General features: G+C 46.6%; 1 protein-coding gene across 1 annotated transcript; it reads left to right on the forward strand.

The window, feature by feature from the left end:
- Positions 1 to 362: 362 nt before the first annotated feature.
- LOC109757551 (exosome complex component RRP4 homolog) lies at positions 363 to 10,770 on the forward strand. The gene is made up of 6 exons (XM_040392138.2): positions 363 to 578; positions 692 to 793; positions 1,293 to 1,338; positions 2,217 to 2,306; positions 9,566 to 9,634; positions 10,060 to 10,770. The coding sequence occupies exons 1-6, from the start codon at positions 433 to 435 to the stop codon at positions 10,489 to 10,491; spliced, it is 885 nt and encodes a 294-aa protein (XP_040248072.1). The 5' UTR covers positions 363 to 432; the 3' UTR covers positions 10,492 to 10,770.
- Positions 10,771 to 21,840: the final 11,070 nt, after the last annotated feature.

The following is a 21,840-nucleotide window of genomic DNA, read 5'->3' on the forward strand; positions in this document are numbered from 1 at the left end:
AGGAAAAGTTAAGAAAACGGTGGGGAGGGAATCCCGAAATGGGCCGTCCTAGAAAGGATCTGGCGCTGTTGGGGTATGTACCAGCTCGCTATTTGGCGACCAACGCGCCAAATAGGAGTGGCTTTTGTATTGAGCTAGAAACGAAGCAACCTATGAATAGGGCCTGGCCCTGTCATGCCTGGCCCGCGTATAAAAGGGTAATGCCTAGCCGGCCTTAACGCTGGGCTTCGGAGATCGGCCGTGGTGTGCCGGGCCAATAATCCGTGCCCGCGAACCGTCCTTACAAACACGGCCCATATGACCAGGGTTGGTTAACAAAATCTTGGGGCTTTGACTAATTTTCGCCTCCCCTCATAAAAAAAGACTAATTTTCGCCGTCGATCAGCGGCAACGCCGACAACCTCCGACGCTTCCTCCTTCTCCTCCCCGGCGATGGGAGACCTCCACCTACGACTGAACCAGACACAGAGGGTCCGCCTCGAGGCCGCACTCCACGAGCTCCAGGCCCTCGCCCCCGCCGCCGCCGCCGTCACCTTCGCCGACAACATCCCCGTCAACCCCGAGGACACCATCCTCAAGTAACAGCCCGCCCTCACACCCCCTTCCCACCTGTTTCCCCGCTCGTGTTTCGTGATGGACTGATAGGGTTTTCGGGCGTGTGCGCGTGCGCGCGTGTTTGCTTTGCGTGCAGGGGGCATGGCACGTCTGATCAGGACGGGGAGGTTGTGGCGACGGTGTGCGGCGTGGTGGAGCGGGTCCAGAATCTCGTCTGCGTGAGGACGCTCCGGGCAAGGTGCCCTCTCCCTGCCTTCCTTCTGTTCTCCCCTCTACCAGGTTCCAGCGATTTGATTGGTTTCTGTTCCCCTGCCTGGCAGTGCTGGCATGACATGACTATGGTATACCGAGTAGTACAATTGTCTACGCAGCATGAATTGATTGGTTGGCTTAGTACTTATTTGTCTCAGTGAATGGATTATTGTAGCGCGCACTGAAGTTTCATTCTGAAATATTACATTGTGTTGGATTCGAGCAGGGTGGTTATTATCTGTGCAGAATCAAACTCTAGATATTTGGGTTCGTTACAAATTTTTATATTAATTGATTTAAAGGGCAAAGGGTTGAATTTCTAGTGAGTTCTGCATTCTACCCTAATTCCCCTAAGGCACTAGTTGTTTGTTTGATTATCAATTGGTTTGTCAGTTCCAATGGTTGACCAACAAATGGTAAAAATAAGCCTTCTCTTAGTAGAGGGGGCTAGGCTTAGCTCATTTTGTTCTCTTGGGCCTTTTCAGGTATAAGCCACAGAAAGGGGATATCATTATTGGCCGTGTCAGTGAGGTACGTGCACTTTGTGTCACTCTCTCAGTGTTCTTCTCATTTTTCTAACATGGTTCCTGCTAGGAATGCGCTACACACCTGAATGTAATAAAACGTGTCATGGATTTCAGTCCATGACGATGCTCTACCCTTCGCCTTAAAGCTCACGGTTCAAACTGCGATAGTTGTTGTATGTTATAAACAACCCAAGTATGTGGTCATTGCCTGGTTAAGAGCATCTTGTCAGCCACCAATGCCGGGAGTGACCGTTGTCGACTGGTGGCATGCTGCCTACCGTCACCCCAAAGCCGCTACACAAGGGGCTGGATTCTATGACCATTTTGATATCCTGGATGCTCTGGAAACAGTGCAATGAGTGCACGTTCAAGCACACCAGACCAAGCATTCCAGCACTGTTGGCTAGGATCAAGGAAGAATCAAGGTTATGGGTGTGGGCTCAAGCTCTTGGGCTTCGGGTGATCTTGCTGGGATCTTGGGATGTCCATTAATTTTCTGTTGCTTAGCTCCCGGTGATACTTGGGTAGTTCTAGACACTGCTGAGGCTTGTAGTTTGAACTCTTCTACATTTTTAATGAAAGAAACACAAAGCTTTTGCGTTTTCTCGAAAAAGGATCCTCATAGTATATACATGGATTGGACAATCAGTTTTCCGTATGTTTGATAGTTAGTAGTCTCAACTATTTTTTATGGGTCTAATTGTTCATGTTATTTACTTTTATTTGGATATACTCCCGTATGAATAATCAGAGGGCATGGGTAAATCTGGCTAATTATAGTCATGCCATCACAGTGTGATTCATTCACTATCTGCTTGTTCAGATGCAAAAAATGTATTCTATTCTGGCCAGTATCAATTAATTGTGTTTTTCCCCTGCAAGATTGCTTCTAAGCGCTGGAGGTTGGAGACAAACTTTAGCCAAGGTGCTGTTCTGATGCTTTCTTCTATGAATTTGCCTGATGGAATCCAGGTATGTTGTTGCACCTTTACCCCGTAACACCCATAAGTGTGTGGTCTTCTTTTGTTAAAAAAGAACCACCAGCATATTCTTTCAGCTGGTGCATAATGGATATGGAGGGTAAGATTTGAAAACGTCGGTGGGACAACGGGCTGACAACTGGAATATTCTTGCAGTATACAATCTGGTAGATAAAATGATGCTAGACTACATCAAACAGATACTTCAACATGTCTCAAACCACACTTTCTAGCTGACGTTGTTAGGAATGGGCAACTTCATTCACAGGAGGGTCAAGGGCCAGTACATATACATGTGTATGGTAAAGTGCAGGAGAGACTATACACATCTAACACCCCCCCTCAAACTCATGGTGGATAAACAACACTGCGTTTGAAGAGAAGAAAACTATGCTGTGCTTGAGTCTGTGCCTTCGTGAAGAAGTCCGCCAACTGTAACTCAGAGGGCACATAGTGAAGAGCGAGAGTCTGATCCTGCACAGCAGCACGCACAAAGTGGGCATCCACACCGATGTGCTTGGTGAGCTCATGCTTCACCGGGTCACGCGCAATACTGATAGCACCAGTACTGTCTGACAATAAGGGAGTCGAGGTAGTAGCAGGCACACCAAAGTCCTCAAGTAACCACCGTAACCAGATCACCTCAGCCGTCAGCATAGCCATGGCTCGCAACTCAGCCTCTGTACTCGAGCAAGAAACGACAGTCTGTTTCTTTGTCTTCCAGGCAATAAGAGAGCCACCAAGAAAGACACAATAAGCAGACAGCGAGCGTCGATCAGAGGGATCACTAGCCCAGGTAGCATCAGAGTAGGCCTGGAGCTCAAGAGAGCTGGAGCGGGGATAGAAAAGGCGCTAAGAGAGCGTGCCACGAAGATATCGTAGAACACGGAGGAGATGACTATAGTGGACAGAGCTGGGGGTTGAAACGAACTGACTCGGGATATGAATAGGATAGGAGATATCAGGACGCGTAACAGCAAGATAGACAAGACTGCCAACAAGATGACGATAGCGAGTGGGGTTAGGGAGAGGGTCACCATCAGAAGCACGAAGCTGAACGTTGAGTTCCATAGGAGTCACAACTGTGCGCTCATCACCGAGAGCAGCGCGAGCAAGAAGATCCTGAATATATTTTTCTTGGGAGATGTAGAAGCCATCAGAGGTCGAGGAGATCTCAATCCCAAGAAAATAGCGAAGTGGACCAAGATCAGTCATGAGGAACTGGTCGCGAAGGCGAGCCTTAACAAAGGCTATGTAGTCAGAGTCGTCGCCAGTGATGATCATGTCATCAACATAGAGAAGGAGCAGAGTCCGACCACGAGGAGACGTGTGAACAAACAACGCGGGATCATGATCACTGGGCAAGAAGCCAGCGGCAGTCACCACAGAGGCGAAGCGCTCAAACCAGGCACGAGGGGCCTGTTTAAGACCATAGAGGGAGCGGCGAAGTCGACAGACCAAACCATCAGGAGCATAGTACCCCGGTGGTGGCTGCATATAAACCTCCTCACGCAACTCGCCATTAAGAAAAGCGTTCTGAACATCAAGTTGAGAGATAGACCAATGACGAACAGAAGCAACAGCAAGAAGAGTGCGAACAGTGGTCATGTGGGCCACAGGAGCGAATGTCTCATCATAATCGCGTCCCTGCTCCTGCTGAAAACCACGGGCCACAAGGCGCGCTTTGTAGCGCTCAAGAGAACCATCAGAGCGAGTCTTAATCTTGTAGACCCACTTGCAGGTGATGGGACGGACACCGGAAGGGAGGGAAACCAGATCCCATGTGCCAGAGCGCTCAAGGGCAGCAAGCTCTTCGGCCATCGCAAGCTGCCATTCAGGCTGAGTCATGGCAGTCCGATAGGAAGTGGGCTCAGCAATAACAGAGAGACCGTACCGATCAGGAGAGTAGCGATCAGGCGGGGGGCGAGGCCGAGCATGGAGGTTATGAACCGGGGGAGGCGTGAAAGGAGGTGCACCAGAGGTGGAAGGCGCATCAGGGGAAACATCCTCAGAACGAGGGCGACGAGAGTGAAGAGGAAATGGTGAGAGAGGGCGACGGACTGGAGATGATGGTGGAGAGTTGGAGGAGGAGGATGGGGAAGATGGTGTCGGTGGTGACGGAGAAGGAGAGGTGCAGGCGGAGGAGGAAAAACATGAGGAGGCACATAGCAGGGTGTATCAGGGAGAAGAAGAAAAGAAAGATCGTCCACAGAGCGACCAGTGAGACACTCCGTCGGAATACCACCCTGCAGAGCAGTCGATGGCTGTATGTTGATGAGATAGGTGGATGCAGAAACAGCGTCAGCCCAAAAATGGGGTGGGAGAGAAGCGGCAATCATCAGAGCACGAGCCGTCTCAAGTAGATGACGATGCTTACGTTCGGCAACGCCATTCTGAGCATGTGCACCAGGACATGAGAACTGGGCAAGAGTACCCTGTTCCGCAAGAAAACCACGCAACAGCTGGGAGATAAACTCACCAGCGGAGTCAGCACGAAAAGTACGAATGGGCGTGGAAAACTGGGTGTGAACCATGGCAGCAAAACGTTTGTATATAGAGAGAACCTCGCTACGAGATCATAAAGTAGAGCCAAGTGTAGCGAGAGAAATCATCAATAAACAAGATATAGTAGCGGTGACCACCTTTCGAATCAAAGGGAGCAGGACCCCATACATCAGAATGAACTAAGTCAAAAGGACGCTGAGATACCGACTCACTGGTAGGATAAGGTAACTGGGTCTGTTTGCCAAGTCTGCAGCCATTACAATGTAAAGAAACATCTCCAGATACAGACCCTAAGAGGCCCTGACGAACTAAAGAAGACAAGCGAGAGCTACATATGTGACCAAGGCGATGATGCCACTGCTGGAAGGACGCAGACGAAGAGGCAGCAAGAGCATGGGAGCTGGCTGAAGTGGTGGCAGCGGAAGGAACACAAAGCCAGTCAACCTCCCAAAGGCCCTCTGACTCACGGTGGCGGGGGCCAACACCAACCAAAGCCTTGGTGCGACGATCCTGAATGGAGCAAGAGTCGGTATCAAGAATGACACGACAAACAGAATCAGTAAGTTGGGCAGCGGAAAAAGATTCATGGTGAGGCGAGGAACATGTGAAACACTAGGAACAGAAAAAGATGGAGTGGAAAGAAGACCATGGCTAGCAACAGGAAGAGGTGTGCCATCAGCGGTAAGAACATTAACAGGCGAATCAAGAGGTCGGAGAGAAGACAGCACGGAAGAATCAGAAGACATGAAAAGAGGCTCCAGAATCCAGAACCCACGAAGATGTACCTGACTGTGTAGATGCCTGCGGTGGTGGAGCAGTGGCTGCAGTCACAGCAGCAGCGGAACCGGTCGACGAAGAGCCTGAGGAAGCTAAGAGACGCTTGAGCCTCATAATGTTCTGGTCAGTGAGTGACGGGGTCGAGGAGGATCCAGGAGTCCCACCGGAAGAGGAGCGCCTCTGGTCTCGCTTCTTCTCACGGCAATCAGACTCTGGGTGACCTGGCCGAGAGCAGTAGCCACAGAAGGTGTCACGGCGCGACCGGCCCCTCTCAGCATAAGAAGGACGACCCACCCCCCTGAAGGAGTAGGCAGGAGCGGTAGAGCGGTGAGGCGAGCAGGTGGCATAGGAGCTCGGGCGGCCAACACTGATGGAACCACAAGTAACCCAGCAGAGCGTAGGCGGGTCTCTTCAGCACGAAGCTCAGCAAGTACCTCCGAGATAGGAACACGACCACGAGCGAGCAGGTGAGCACGGCGAGGCTCGAACTCAGAGCGAAGACGAGATAAGAACTCGTGAACTCGCTGAAACTCCAAATCAGACCGTGTAGTCTGACAGCAACGGCAAGTTCCACAAACGACGGTCCGAAGAGAGTCAAGCTGACGCCAGATGGCAGAGCACTGTGAATAGAACTCATCAAAGAGGAATCACCTTGCTGGAGTGCATGCTCCTGACGCACCACAGATAGGTAGAGAGCATCACCAGAGGGCTGATAGCGCTGACAGAGATAAGACCACATCGCTGCAACTGTGCCAAGTCCCATGAACTCCGAGGCGAACTGAGGAAGGACACTCGCAGTAAGAACAGCAGCAGCACGAGCATCATCATTGCACCACTGAGTGTAAGCAGACAGATCATCACGATAGGTAGAAAGGGCATCCGAATAGGCTGACATCTGCTGATCATAGGCATCAACTGCAGTATCATCGAGAGCCTTGGCGGCATCACGATCAGCCTGAGAAGCATCAGCAGCAAGAACCGGCGGTGCTGGCGGGGTAGGAGCCACAGAAGGAGACCACGCATGTGGATACGCATAAAGCCCGCAAACTCGGCATAGTTGGTGCCATCGAAGATCACCGAGCACCGAGGAACGGCGACATAGCCCGAAGAAGACATGAGGAGCTCCTTTTTTTTGTCAACTGCTACAGGAGACCCCGATCCAGATCGGGATCGGGCTCGCGCTGGCTCGATCCAGCCCCGATGGAGGAAGCGGGGGGGGGGGGGGGGGGGCGAGCGTGGGAGGGGCCGGCCCTGGGCAGCACCGGCTGCAGCAGGAGGCGGCAGGGCGCGGGGAGGTGGCTGCCGGCCGCGGCCGAGCACGGGAAGGCGCGGGGCGGCAACGGCAGGCCGGGGCGAGACGGCGTGGCGGCGGGGAGGGAGAGAGCCGGGGGCGAGGGAGGAGGTGGCCGGCGCCGGCGACGAGGTAGAGGGAGGCCGGCGACGGGGGAGCTAGGCACGGAGCTGCGAGCGTGCGGGAGCGGAAGAGGAACCTAAGTATCTGATACCATGTTAGGAATGGGCAACTTCATTCACAGGAGGGCCAAGGGCCAGTACATATACATGTGTATGGTAAAGTGCAAGAGAGACTATACACATCTAACAGACGTAATAGTAGCTTGTACCGGTGTCTCCCATAAGACATGCAGAGTACAGTAGCGGCCAGGAAATTATTCAATTTCCTGCTTTTGTGGAAATATATAAACTACAGTTACTTTCTTGAAGCATAAGTTGGATGTTATTTTAGAATGGAGATTTAAATGTTGCATCTTCTTCAAAGAGATCAATGACTGTTCATCATTAGCATGCGACATCTTTCACTAGTTAATTTTTCGCCAATATTCTGGTTAATGATTTTTTTCCCACCCGCCTATTAGAGACGGAGAACTGATGTTGATGAACTTAATATGCGGAGTATACTTGAAGAAAATGACCTTGTCTGTGTGAATATCGCTTTCCTCCCCCCTTCTCTACAAATGATTATATATATTTGCTTATATATCTATCCTCTGAGTCGTACCAAACTACAAGTATGCATAAACAATGATATAGGCTGTTCAGCACTCCAGCTTGGCATATTTGTCTGCACCTGTTCACTGCAAATGTGTTTATATGTCCTGGGGTACCTTCTGCTTTTTCTTGCCATCTTGCGGTTGATATCAGGTTGAACCATCATTCTCACTACTTATCCACCAGTCAATCTTGCACGTCTCAAATTGTATTTTAGACATTAGCGTGCCCCGATATCTCACTTGCTTGATAGATGGGTTCAGCTAGTAATAGAAGGTAGAAGAAATCTTGCAACAGAGTGAATGGACATAATTATTCGTGAACTGAGTAGGAACTGGTAGATGTATATGGTGACCAATATGTGTAGTTGTGGAATAACTAATAGACAGGAAATAGAAGTAATTGCACATTGGAACTGGCGGTTGAAAATAGATCGAGCAGAAGTGCGTGCATGGACTATAAGTTGGCAATAAAAAAAAACAATGGGAAGCAAATATAGGAGACGAGAAATCAGAACAATGAAAGAGGGTGCAAGTTTGGCCCTTATTAGGTGGAACAACAAAGCCAACTTGCGCCCTGGGGATCAACATCACTGCAGCACTTGGTAAAAACAAAAGGGAGCACAGAACACAAAGAGTGTCATCTACCATGGGTTTTCAGTTTTTTTACTTTATATAAGCGAGACTTGAGTCAGTACAACAGACTGCAGCCCTTTCCAGTATAGAAGCACCACGATGACTGTAGAACCAACCTGTGATAAGGTCTTAACAGAAGTTGAAAACAAATAAGACCGGAAAGTGTACGTGCTTATACTGTGCCATACTTTTAGAATAACTTGATGATAATTCCCAAGGAATAAAAACCATAACAACAAATAATGCACAAAACTGACAATAATAAAGACACGAGATAGATTTCATCTAGTATCCAGAGTTCTCAAGTCTGAATGTGCAAGCCTTTCTCTTCGAATTGTGTTGTGTTTTCTTCAAATTTTTGCATATTGGGTTAATGAACTACCATCATTATTAATTTTGGTACAGCATAGAGTTCTAGTGTGGAAAATTTGCTGTGCATTTTGTCAACTAGTCTCTGATGGTTTGTTTGCAATCAAGGCATTTTGTCTTCTGACACGCAAGGACTCCGGGAATGATTAGACTATTATGTTTTCCTTTGCTCTCAGTTTACTCATGTATCCAAGTGTAAGACCCAGATATCAACCTTAGACAGTGCTACCGCACTACTCTAATTATCATCAAGTCTGGAAAATAATAATCTCTTAACTTTCAATAGTCTCATTTGTTTATAGAGACATCCAAGACATGCATTAAACAGTACTCCCTCCGTTCCTAAATATAAGTCTTTGTAGAGATTCCACTAGATGGACTACATACGGAGCAAAATGAATGAATCTAAACTTAAAATGCATCTATATACATCCGTATGTGGTTTATAGTGGAATCTCTACAAAGACTTACATTTAGGAACGGAGGGAGTATAAGACATATAGCAATGGTGAAAATTCAAATGTCCATCCACGCAGTTCATGTAACACATTACGACTCCAATACATGAGGTGCTAAGACACCAGTCAGAAAATTACACCGATTTCTAGGGGGTTGAGTGGTGATGCTCTGATGGCATAGTATTTAGTACTGGATCTCATGATGTAGAGAATTTAGTGGTATTTTTGGAGTATGACTTCTGTGTGTAGAATTTCAGAGACGGGTCCCACTTTGTAACCAGGATGTTTGTTCATTGGTAAGGGTGTTACACCAACCTTCAATTTTTTTGTACATTTTGTTTTACTGTTTTTCCTTAGGGGAGTTCATGATATTGGAAACATTTTTGGGCTTGTCGTCCTTTACTATGTTTTATTTATAGTTTGTCACCCTTTACTGCTTATTTACTGGATGAGTACTGTTTAAATCTGATGCTGCTACTTTGAATGAAACCAATTATCAGGCTGAAGTTTGTCATATCCAACACGATGGATCTCTTGACCTACAGCCAAGGAGTCAGAAATATGGAAAGGTAGATAAGAGACCAACTCTTTGTCAGCTATTATTATTGGGTAGTGCTCTACCAGTTTAGGTTATGCTGCCTTTTTATGTGATGAACCAATTGTGAGGAACTCTATGCATTATTGTGAGCGCTCTGCCCTTGCAATGCTGTCTCTTGCCATTATTTCGAATTTTTCGAAAAAGTAAAAGGTTGGTCGATGTTGATTACCCGGTGCAGTAATGCAAAGCAGGTTGATGAACTAGTTCATATAGGAGTACATGTTAAGTCCTGATATCTCATGTTGTTAAGTCCTGATATCTCATAGGTTGATGTTTTGTATCTGATTGCAGGAGTTATGACTTATGACAGTCTCACCTCTTTCAGAACCGGCATTTGCTTCCTGTGGCAATATACAACGTGCTAACCTGTTGAATTGTTTTGAGTTTTCTTTGCAGCTTCAGAGGGGTCAGTTGCTCACAGTACCTGCCTATTTGGTAAAACGGCGAAAGCAGCATTTCCATCATCTTGAGCAATATGATGCCGATTTGATTCTCGGTTGCAATGGATTCGTCTGGGTAGGCGAGCATGCCGTGGTGGATGAAGAGACTAATTCGAACGAAGATCAACATAAGTTGAGCATGGAAGTGGAGGCTTTTACCCCACTAGAAACTAGAAGGCACATTTGCCGGCTTGCCAATGCCGTGCGCGTGCTTTCAGCCCTTGGATTCACCCTTACTGTCGAACTGATAATCCAAACCGCTGAAGCAGGTCTATCATCAGACGTCGAGATAAACAACATGCTCGGAGCTGAATTTTATGTCCAGACAGCGGAGAGAGAGGCCAAGCGTCGAGCCGATCTCTCAAGAAGGATGAACGGGCCAAGGTAAAATGCAGTTTGGTCCTGCCTGCCTGATTATTTGTAGAGTAACAGTACCTGACCTGTACGATAATTATCTGTAAAGGAAAATAGAGCCAATCGAGCGCCGACGTAGTCGAACACATACAGATCAAGAACTTTTTTGAGATGTGGACCCTTGCTCAACCTTGTCGCGTCCATGTAGTTAGTGGTAGCAGTATCAAAATAGCTGCTATCGACGGAGATTTTGTATACTCTGTTATGTAGGCCACTGTTCGCTTGCATAAACTTGCTTTTTGTGTTCTTTTGAGGGCTGGGCAGGAGTATTTACAGGATAAGAAGTACTCCCTCGGTAATGAAATATAAGAACGTTTAGACCATTAAAGTAGTAATCTAAACGCTCTTATATTTCTTTACGGAGGAAGTAATCAGGAAAGATCTGGTGACAAAAACGCATGAACGCAACGGGATTTAGCCCGGCTCGTCATCAGTTTCGTCGTTCAGAAGGCCGTTAAAGTCCTTGGACCGGTCGTTCTTGAACATCTGCGTGCTCAGGGGAGCTCTTGTGCTTGAAGAGTCGAAGATGCGCCGACATCTCTCCTTCCACATTTTTTTGTTGAGGAAATGGCAGTGCCTATTCCTTAACTGGGTAGAAGCGTACAAAAAACAGTACAGTTATGTACAGTACAAGACAAGGTGCAGAAGCACCCAAAGGACACAGTCACACAGGACCTAGCTAAGAAGCTAATCAGGCTCTGGGCCAGGCGCGTTCCCATCATCGAACAACCGCTCGGTGGAGAGCTTCGGTGCTGAAGATCCATCTTGATGAGATGAGAGAGATTGTTCTCGGAACGAAATGAGATCGAAAAACCCGACGATTCCGCTCTTTCCGAATGTGCCGCCCTGTATGAGAGAGATTTTCTCCTACCAAATGGCAGCTGTTAGAATTCCGGGTGAGAGCCGCAATGTTTACCCGCCACCAGTCTTGGCTGAAGAAAACTGCCCATGCAGCAGGTCAAGTCTACTGTCCTCATCCCAGTCAGTCAGCAGTTTCCAAACTCCCCTCGAGAAGCTGTTTTTGTAAGAGCAACTCTATCAAAGTCGTCATATTGATGGTCTTCATATTCATATGTAGTGGTGATACACAAACTTATAGTCTCCATAATGGCTGCCTCCATTTCTGGGACCCACTTGACGGTGTGACATCATTTTTTCCCACAAATCTTCAAACATATTCAGTTAAACCAACAACATTCAGTTAAATCTGAGCACGACACAAATCAAATCAGACCCAACTTTCTCTCAACTCTTTGCTCGCAACGCAAGGCAAACAAGGTGATAGGTTTTCCCTACCTCCCGTTGGCGCCGCCAATCTACCTCGTCTCATGTGGTCTTAGGGCGATGGAGGTGTGTGGATCATGGTCCCTGCCGGCAGGAGAGCTTTATTTTTAAGGCGTTTTTTAGTTTAGATCGGGTTTGTGTACTACTCAGGATTCAGGAAGGCAAGGTGGCGGCGCCTCCCTGAAGATGAAATAAGATTCTCCCCGCTGAGCCCCGTCCTGTGGTGCGTCTAGCTTAGTCAGAGGGCGTGTGGAGGTGTTTCTCTAGTGGGTCTCTTATGATTCAGTCGGTGTTCGTCTTCGATGGACCGCTTGGATCTCGTATCCGTTCGTGTGAGTTCATGTGTCTACATGTTGGATCCTTCTGATATACACTTCTCTCTATCGGCGGAAGTTGTTGTTCTAGTGCACTGGTCCTGTAGGGCCTTAACACAACGACTTTCAAATTGTCTACTACGAAAAAGTTTGCCCGGCTCCGGTGAGGGAGGACGATGATTGCGTCGTGTCTTCGGCTCGCTCCAGTGATTGTAGTCGTCCCTACGTGGTCTACGGACTTGGATATAATTTTTTTGTTATTTCTGATATTCTTTATACCACATTGATGTTTGATGAATAGATTGGCAGTTTTCTCGAAAAAAACTGTGTATGAGCGCAAAGACGCTTTCAACAAGGTACATATTCCGAGGGCAATTTCATCATCGATAACTTGTAGCAATTTCAACTTCACTGAATCTGGCGGCGGCAACCGATTCTGATGCCAATGCTCAAAATTGTGAGAAGCACTGGAACATGCATCCACGTGGATGCCCCATCTAATGCTTCTCACAATTTCAAACATGGACGTCAATTCCACTCTTCCACGCATCACACATCTGGCACGCGTCCACACATCCTTCCCACCTAATGATAAAAACTATGCTAACCATTTTGGGGAAACATACGAAAATCAATGATGAAATCCATGTGTGTCTTTGAAAAGAGTCCGTATAATTTTTATCAGAGCTTCACTGCAATCTCGTTCCTCCTCCGAGAACAACACCTAGTCCGCCGACAGTGATGGTGAAGGTTGTGGGCGACGAGAAGGGAAGTGAGGGCCATTAGTCTTTTTATAGCTGCGGGCGACAGGAAAAAGTGGTTGTAAAACTGCCACGGGCCAGTGCAGAAGGTGACGAGGGAGGTGAAACTTCCCTCCCACGCGAGTGGATGGTGGATGGTGAGCGCTCTGAGCCAATGCCCATAACCTCCAAAAATGGAGGCCCGCGAGCTCTATATGGAGTGCGCTCTATAAATTATGGTGACTCTGCTAGTGCCATATTGGCGGTTATTATGGCAATCGAGCTAATATGGCGACACTTCTAGAGTTGTTGTGAGCCATGTATTTTTTCTTCGAATGAGCGGCATGAGCTCTGCACATTCTTCCTTTTTAGGCCATGAATTGTTCCACATTATTTTTATATTAATATTAATATAAGGTATAACTAAAGTACAAGGTGGGGGAAACAAAGGTGAAAGAGCACCCTTAAATGTTTTCGATATTAATGACGATATAATTTGTGTTATAACCTCATGCTTAAGTGTGTAAATAGTGTCGTGACATCATAAAGAGAAGTATGGATGGTTGGGCCCCCCTCTCCCCAAATTTCAAAAAGGGGAAACATGCGCTTGTCCATGCCTTTTATGTTTCATTTGACTGGTCACAATGGGAGTATCATAGGGAGTATCATGCATGTCAACTATGCATTTTTAGTGAGATGACACTCAATTAAATGAAGAAAGAGATGATTGAGTATCACGATATGGTACCGTATCGTATTAAACGATGTACTAATATGTGTCATGCATGACAACAAATGAAATCACTATTATACTGATACATCCATTTTACATCATACTTTTATATTGATATTTATTGCATTATGGGCTGTTATTACATATTTTGGTGCAATACTTATGCCTTTTCTCTCTTATTTTGCAAGGTTTAATGAAGAGGAAGAATGCCGGCAGCTGGAATTCTGCACTGGAAAAGGAGCAAATTCGAGAGACCTATTCTGCACAACTTCAAAAGTCCTGAAAATTTACAGAGAATTATTTTGGAATATATAAAAATATTGGGCGAAGAAAATACCAAATGGACCCACCAGGAGGCCACAAGCCTGGGGGGCGCGCCCTACCCCCCTGGGCGCGTCCCTATGGCTTGTGGGCTCCCTGGCAGGTCTCCGGTGTCCATCTTCTGCTATATGAAGGGTTTAACTCTCACAAAAATCATAAGGAAGCTTTTTGGACAAAGCACCGCCGTCTCGAGGCGGAACCTGGGCAGGAGTAATCTAGGGCTCCGGCGAAGCTATTCTGCCGGGGAAACTTCCCTCCCGAGGGGGGGGATCATCGTCATCGTCATCACCAACGATCTTCTCATCGAGAGGGGGTCAATCTCCATCAACATCTTCACCAGCACCATCTCCTCTCAAACCCTAGTTCATCTCTTGTATCCGATCTTTGTCTCAAAACCTCATATTGGTACCTGTGGGTTGCTAGTAGTATTGACTACTCCTTCTAGTTGATGCTAGTTGGTTTATTCAGAGAAAGATCATATGTTCAGATCCTTAATGATAATTAATACTCCTCTGATTATGAATATGAATATGCTTTGTGAGTAGTCACGTTTGTTCCTGAGGACATGGGAGAAGTCTTGTTATAAGTAATCATGTGAATTTGGTATTCGTACGATATTTTGATGAGATGTATGTTGTCTTTCCTCTAGTGGTGTTATGTGAAAGTAGACTACATGACACTTCACCATTGTTTGGGCCTAGAGGAAGGCTTTGGGAAGTAATAAGTAGATGATGGTGAAGGAAATATGCCCTAGAGGCAATAATAAAGTTGTTATTTATATTTCCTTATATCATGATAAATGTTTATTATTCATGCTAGAATTGTATTAACCGGAAACTTAGTACATGTGTGAATACATAGACAAACAGAGTGTCACTAGTATGCCTCTACTTGACTAGCTCGTTAATCAAAGATGGTTAAGTTTCCTAGCCATGGACAAGAGTTGTCATTTGATGAACGGGATCACATCATTAGAGAATGATGTGATTGACTTGACCCATCCGTTAGCATTAGCACTATGATCGTTTAGTTTATTGCTATTGCTTTCTTCATAACTTATACATGTTCCTATGACTATGAGATTATGCAACTCCCGAATACCGGAGGAACACTTAGTGTGCTATCAAACGTCACAACGTAACTGGGTGATTATAAAGATGCTCTACAGGTGTCTCCGATGGTGTTTGTTTAGTTGGCATAGATCGAGATTAGGATTTGTCACTCCGATTATCAGAGAGGTATCTCTATGCCCTCTCGGTAATGCACATCACTATAAGCCTTGCAAGCAGTGAGTTAGTTGCGGGATGATGCATTACGGAACAAGTAAAGAGACTTGTCGGTAACGAGATTGAACTAGGTATGATGCTACCGAGGATCGAATCTCGGGCAAGTAACATACCGATGACAAAGGGAACAACGTATGTTGTTATGCGGTTTGACCGATAAAGATCTTCGTAGAATATGTAGGATCCAATATGAGCATCCAGGTTCCGCTATTGGTTATTGACCGGAGATGAGTCTCGATCATGTCTACATAGTTCTTGAACCCGTAGGGTCCACACGCTTAACGTTCGATGACGATCGGTATTATGAGTTTATGTGTTTTGATGTACCGAAGGTTGTTCGGAGTCCCGGATGTGATCACGGACATGACGAGGAGTCTTGAAATGGTCAAGACATAAAGATTGATATATTGGAAGGTTATGTTTGGACACCGGAAAGGTTTCGGATTAGTTCGGGCATTTTCCGGAGTACCGGGAGGTTACCGGAACCCCCGGGGAGTTAATGGGCCTTAATGGGCCATAGTAGAAGAGAGGAGGAGGCGCCAGGTGTGGCGCGCGCCCCCCTAGGCCCAATCCGATTTGGGGTAGAGTTTGGGGGGGCTTTCCTTCTCCCCCTTCATTCCCCCTCCTAGTTGGACTAGGAAAGGGGGGAAACCTACTCCTAGTAGGAGTAGGAATCCCCCCTTGGGGCGCGCCCTAGGAGGTCGGCCCTCCCCCTCCTCCACTCCTTTATATACGGGGGAGGGGGCACCCCATAGACACACAAGTTGATCTTAGCCATGTGCGGTGCCCCCCTCCACGGATTTCCACCTCGATCATATTGTCGTAGTGCTTAGGCGAAGCCTGCGTCGGTAACTTCATCATCACCGTTAACACGCCGTCGTGCTGACGAAACTCTCCCTCGGCCTCAGCTGGATCTAGAGTTCGAGGGACGTCATCAAGCTGAACGTGTGCAGATCGCGGAGGTGCCGTGCGTTCGGTACTTGATCGGTTGGATCGCGAAGACGTTCGACTACATCAACCGCGTTACTTAACGCTTCCGCTTTCGGTCTACGAGGGTACGTGGACACACTCTCCCCGCTAATTGCTATGCTTCTCCTAGATAGATCTTGCGTGATCGTAGGAAAATTTTGAAATACTACGTTCCCCAACAGATGGGTTGCTAAAGTGACAGAAGTTTAAACCCTAGTTTATGCGTTGCTTCGTAAGGGGCTGATTTGGATCCACATGTTTCATGCTATGCTTAGATTTATCTTAATTCTTCTTTCGTAGTTGCGGATGCTTGCGAGAGGGGTTAATCATAAGTGGGAGGCTTGTCCAAGTAAGGACAACACCCAAGCACCGGTCCACCCACATATCAAATTATCAAAGTAACGAACGTGAATCATATGAGCATGATGAAAACTAGCTTGACAGTAATTCCCATGTGTCCTCGGGAGCGCTTTGCCTTGTATAAGAGTTCATCCAGGCTTGTCCTTTGCTACAAAAAGGATTGGGACACCTTGCTGCACCTTAGTTACACTTATTACTTGTTACCCGTTATGAATTATCTTCTCACAAAAATATCTGTTACCGATAATTTCAGTGCTTGCAGAGAATACCTTGCTGAAAACCGCTTGTCATTTCCTTCTGCTCCTTGTTGGGTTCGACACTCTTACTTATTGAAAGGACTACGATAGACCCCCTATACTTGTGGGTCATCAGATACCAATCTATGATACTATGCATTGTGAAGGTAATATCATACACTAGTGTCATATGCATGATACTAGTATATATCATACACAAGATCAGCGAGAGAGAGAGAGAGAGTTCCCTCGGATCAGCTAGAGCTCTACTGTTCTAGGTAGCCCAGAACTTTCGGCGCAGTGTCCGACTAGGGCCCACAAAGCTCAAAAGGTCTGCACCTTTGTTGCAAATGTTTTGCTTATCACATAGCATATCCCAAAAATTCTGGGGCACTCAGGTAAATCCCAGAACCTTGTCCAGAACTTCTGGGCCACACAAAAATGTGTGGCAACGGTTGGATTTGGGGGCTAGCTGTAAATATCCCCCTTCTTCCCCAAAATGAAGGTGATGACTCCATTCTCTCCCCTTCATTGTTCTAGATCAAAATACTTGCAGAACTCCCTCCCCTTCCACTAAAACTTGTTGATCTTTTGGGGAGTGAAAAAGAGAAGTGCCTGATCTACATTTCCACCAAAGATAAATTTGACCCCCTATGTTTCCCTAACGGATCTTGTTACTCTTGGAGGTTGGAGACTCCTAGGCCGTAGGATCCTCTAGTGAGAAATTGATTTGTAATCTTCCTCGGTGTCTGTGAAGGTTTCGAGGCCACCACAAATTCTACCACTAGTGGCTGGTGTTGTATGAGAGGCCCATATCTATTGGCCCATGAGACCCAAGCCCATTTAGTCGTAGCATCCTAGAGAAGGAGAGGCACGAGGTTCACTGTCCTGTTACCATCGTGCCAAGATCACCAGCTCGGAACCCCCTACCCGAGATCTGTCGAATTCAACTTCGTCAGCTGGCCGCAAGTGCGATCGCCTCTTGGAGCAATTTAACAAGCTCTTGGAGGCAGTCCGTCGCCAAGTGGTAGACATGTATCGCGAGCTTGACCACCTCGCGCCAACATTGGAGGAGCTCCGTCGCGTCGTCATCCAAGCGGAGATCGACGTGGCCTACAAGATCTCTAACGTGACGGTGCGCACCAAACAAACCATAAGCGGCGCAGAACGCGCCGCCGACAAGGCCGTCATTGCGGCCAACATCAAGATTTCTTCGGCCACGTATGTGGAAGACAATGTCTGCCAGACATTCATCGAATGTAGGGCAACAGATGAAGCGCTGAACGCCGGCAAGATGATGACGACGACAAGGAGGAGGACGGCGGCGAGAAGGAGGAGGACGATGACAACAAGGAGGACAACAGCGACAACGAGGACGGTTGTGACAACGATGAATAACATCAAGTAGTTTTGTTAGGTTCTATAATTATGCATGTTAATTATGTAGAACTTCTGCATATTTTGTAATGATATTAAGTATTTTCTTTATGTTTTATGAAGTTTTTCATTGAATCCTCACATGTCCAGTCATGTTTGTCACTGTGTGAACTTGTCACCAAATATATACTTGTGACTACCATCTTGGCACGATAAGTGTAATCACAAGTATATATTTTGTGATTTGGCCCCACACAGGGAATTTTAATGCTATAAGAAATTGAGATCTCAAAAAGCACAAGTTTTCAAATTGTTTTTATAGAAAAAAGTCCATTTTACTACCCTGAATAAAGTGGGTGGTTCACTTTACCCCCCGATCTATTTTTCGGCTTCTTTTACCCCCCAAACAAACCAAAACCGGATAAAACACCCCCAGGCTGGTTTGTCTCCACCCGCTGCTGATGTGGCACTAGTCAACGGTGGTTTTGACCTGGGTGGGCCCCCCTACAAAAAAGAAGAAAGTCCATGACTAGTTCAGACAGCCAAATCGTTGGTCTTTCGTCGATTAAAGTTGCCGAGGGTGCTGCCCCGGGGGAAAAACAGCTGGTGATGGTCTTTCGTCACACACTAGTGCAGAACCGGGCTTTAGCGCCGATTCGTAAGGGCCTTTAGTGCCGGTTCTGCAACCGGCACTAAAGAGTGGAGACTAAAGGCCCCCCCTTTACTACCGGTTCGGCACGAATCGGCGCTAAAGTGCCACCACGTGGCACGAGCCAGGCCCGGGTGCTGGTAGACCATTAGTACCGGTTGGTAGCACCAACCGGTACTAAATGTTTGGGGGGGTTTGGTTTTAATTTTTATTTTTCCATTAATTTTGTGTTTTCCATTTAATTCTTTTTTGTTTGCTGGTATTTTACGATACTACATATTGTACACGTTATGCATATATATAAATAGATTTTCTCGTAGAACCGATCATATATATATAATCGAATGTCTCACAACCACCATTAATTATTCACACATACACATGTATATATATACAATTTCTCCTACATGTTGCCTTGGTGCCTTCGGAGCACGATGACAAGTGGTTCATGGGGGCGGTAGCGGGTAGTAGTATTCTCCTTTGGGATCTATGACCTGGTCGAGCAAAAATCCCGCTATTTCCTCTTGAAGTGCTCGTATGCGCTCCTCTGGTAGGAGCTGGTCCCGCACCTCTTTGAACTGTTAAGAAGGAGATCAATATGCATGTGTATTAGTTGTGTTACTAGATATCGACAATCATGTAAGATTTGTGAATAGTGTTCTGGCAAACGTACCCAGTCCTATCTATCAGATCTGCTCCTTTCAGACGTCATCATGCGAATGTTCTCGCAAACGTAGTATGCACACACTTCAGTCCCCGGCGCCTGCTTCAGGGCCTTTACGAGAATAGAATTTAATCAGATAATAATTAATCAAGCATGTTAATTAATTAATGGTATTGAAACAAGAATTAAAGAGATGGTAGCTAGCTAGCTAGTACTACTTAATTACTTACCTTGGGTCGATACCAACATAGCTTTTGTCGCCATTTTCCTGGAGTCATCTTGATGTACTTTGCCCAAGCCCTGCCCGCCGGCAAAGAAAATTAATAAAGGGGTTATTAAAAATAGTTCATATCAGGAAATGACGAACTAAATAGGCCGAGATATAGTTAATAATGATTGAAATAACCTGTCGACTATCCCCTTCACGATGTTGTAGTCACTATCTTTTTTAAGTAGTGAGTCCAGTACTTTAACTTTTCCTTCGTCAACTTTAATGTCTAACAAGATCAAGTGGAAGCTGCATGCGCATACGTTTGCATGTATAAATTAAGCGGGCATGTGCATAACACTAATCAACTATAACCCTAAACCCTATACACTTATTAACATCTAGCTAGTAAGCAAAAACAGAATTTGTAGTACAAGACAGTGTGACTCACTCGAAGTTGTAAGGAAGTAGTATATCTTCATTGCTATTGAGGCGCTTCAAGAACTCTACCATGTTTTTCTCTACATCTTGTCTACACCATTCCAATTTCCATGTGTATTCATTAACGGTATTTGGGTCAATGAACCCAATGCCATAGCGTCCAGCTCTTTTCATTTCATACATCTTCATCCTGCATAATACCACAGAAAAGAATATATAGTGAGGATATATAATTACAGGTAATTAATGATCAATCAATGAGCAGTAGAGCTAGCTTGAGACTTAAATTACAGAAAGAAATCACTTACAGACAATAGCAAATGACGATAGATTTGTCGAGTGCATCTTGATTGAATAACTGAAATAGTTCCGAATACTCAACGGACAGAGCTTTCTTATTGAAGTAATGATCTTCCTCGACTTGCACCATGAGGGACTCTCGATTGGAAATCTTGGTAATTTTCATGTACCAATCATGCAATTCATACATTCTCGTTGGGAGGTTCTTGACCTCCTCGGGCTCGACCAAAGGTTGGCCCTGGACATATTTCCGTTTTATTTCCTCCTCTCTAAGCGGAGACATGGGCTCGATATCGAGGAGTTGTCCAACAGTGATCTTGAGCATTTCAGCCTGCATTATATGCTCCTCGGTTATTACCACATCGCCCAGCTCGGGAACGTAAATGGTTTTCCCACAATAATATTGGGCGCGCGTACTCTCGTGTGTTGTTGGCACAACAAGCGGGGGGGAGGGGTCGATTGCGCTGCCTGTTCTCCCAGCTGGGGAATGGTTTTCCCGCATTTTTTGACAACTGCTTGTTGGCTCGAGCTCGAGCTCGCTTCTTTATGTAGTCGTGCTCGATGTGCCTTCCTGATTTGGCGCTCATAGTCTGAGTCAACAGGCTTGGGAGCTGGTGGTCTAGCCATACGAATGAAGTGGTCAATCTTTTCCTCAAGCACTTTCTCCCTCGGTGGCGCTGTCGGTTTCGGTCCAAAATGAGCGTCCACTTCGGCCCGCACTATTGCATCATTTTGCTCCTCGGTCATGTCGTAAGGCCTCTGAGGAAGAGGAGCGAGGCTGCTTGGACCATATTTATATCGCTTGTCTCCGCCTGTACCTCCTGTACTACCTCCACTCGTACCGCTACGCACCATAGCTGCGGCGTGTCTCTTTTGCGATTGCTTAGGCGGTGGAGACGGCTGACGTGGCTTAGTTGGAGCAGGAGGAGTGGCCTGACGCTGTGCCGGACTTGAAGCAGGAGGTGTGGCCTGACACGGTGTCGGACTTGAAGCAGGAGGTGTGGCCTGACGCTGTGCCGGACTTGAAGCAGGAGGTGTGGCCTGACACGGTGTCGGACTTGAAACAGGAGGAGTGGCCTGACGCTGTGCCGGACTTGAAGCAGGAGTCTGTTCACGCGTTCGTGGACTTGGAGGAGAGGGAGTCTGCTGACACGGTGGCGGACTTCGAGGAGGAGTCAGCAGACGCGGTGTCGGTGGACTTCGAAAGATGATGCAATCCTTTCTCCATAGGATGATATGATGTATGGCCTCTCCAAGTGTGTGCTCGTCGTCACCTCCAGGAATGTCAAGCTCTAGCCCTGAATTGCTGGGGAACGTAGTAATTTCAAAAAAATTCCTATGCACACGCAAGATCATGGTGATGCATAGCAACGAGAGGGGAGAGTGTTGTCCACGTACCCTCGTAGACCGAAAGCGGAAGCGTTATATCAACGCGGTTGAT

The sequence above is a fragment of the Aegilops tauschii genome, chromosome 6 (genome assembly GCF_002575655.3).
Source record: "Aegilops tauschii subsp. strangulata cultivar AL8/78 chromosome 6, Aet v6.0, whole genome shotgun sequence".
Classification (NCBI taxonomy): Eukaryota; Viridiplantae; Streptophyta; class Magnoliopsida; order Poales; family Poaceae; genus Aegilops; species Aegilops tauschii.

Coding starts and splice junctions, on each gene's coding strand:
- LOC109757551 (XM_040392138.2), top strand. CDS start 433: ATGGGAGACCTCCACCTACGACTGAACCAGACACAGAGGGTCCGCCTC. Junction 579..691: donor CCCGAGGACACCATCCTCAA/GTAACAGCCCGC, acceptor CTTTGCGTGCAG/GGGGCATGGCACGTCTGATC. Junction 1,339..2,216: donor TTATTGGCCGTGTCAGTGAG/GTACGTGCACTT, acceptor TTCCCCTGCAAG/ATTGCTTCTAAGCGCTGGAG.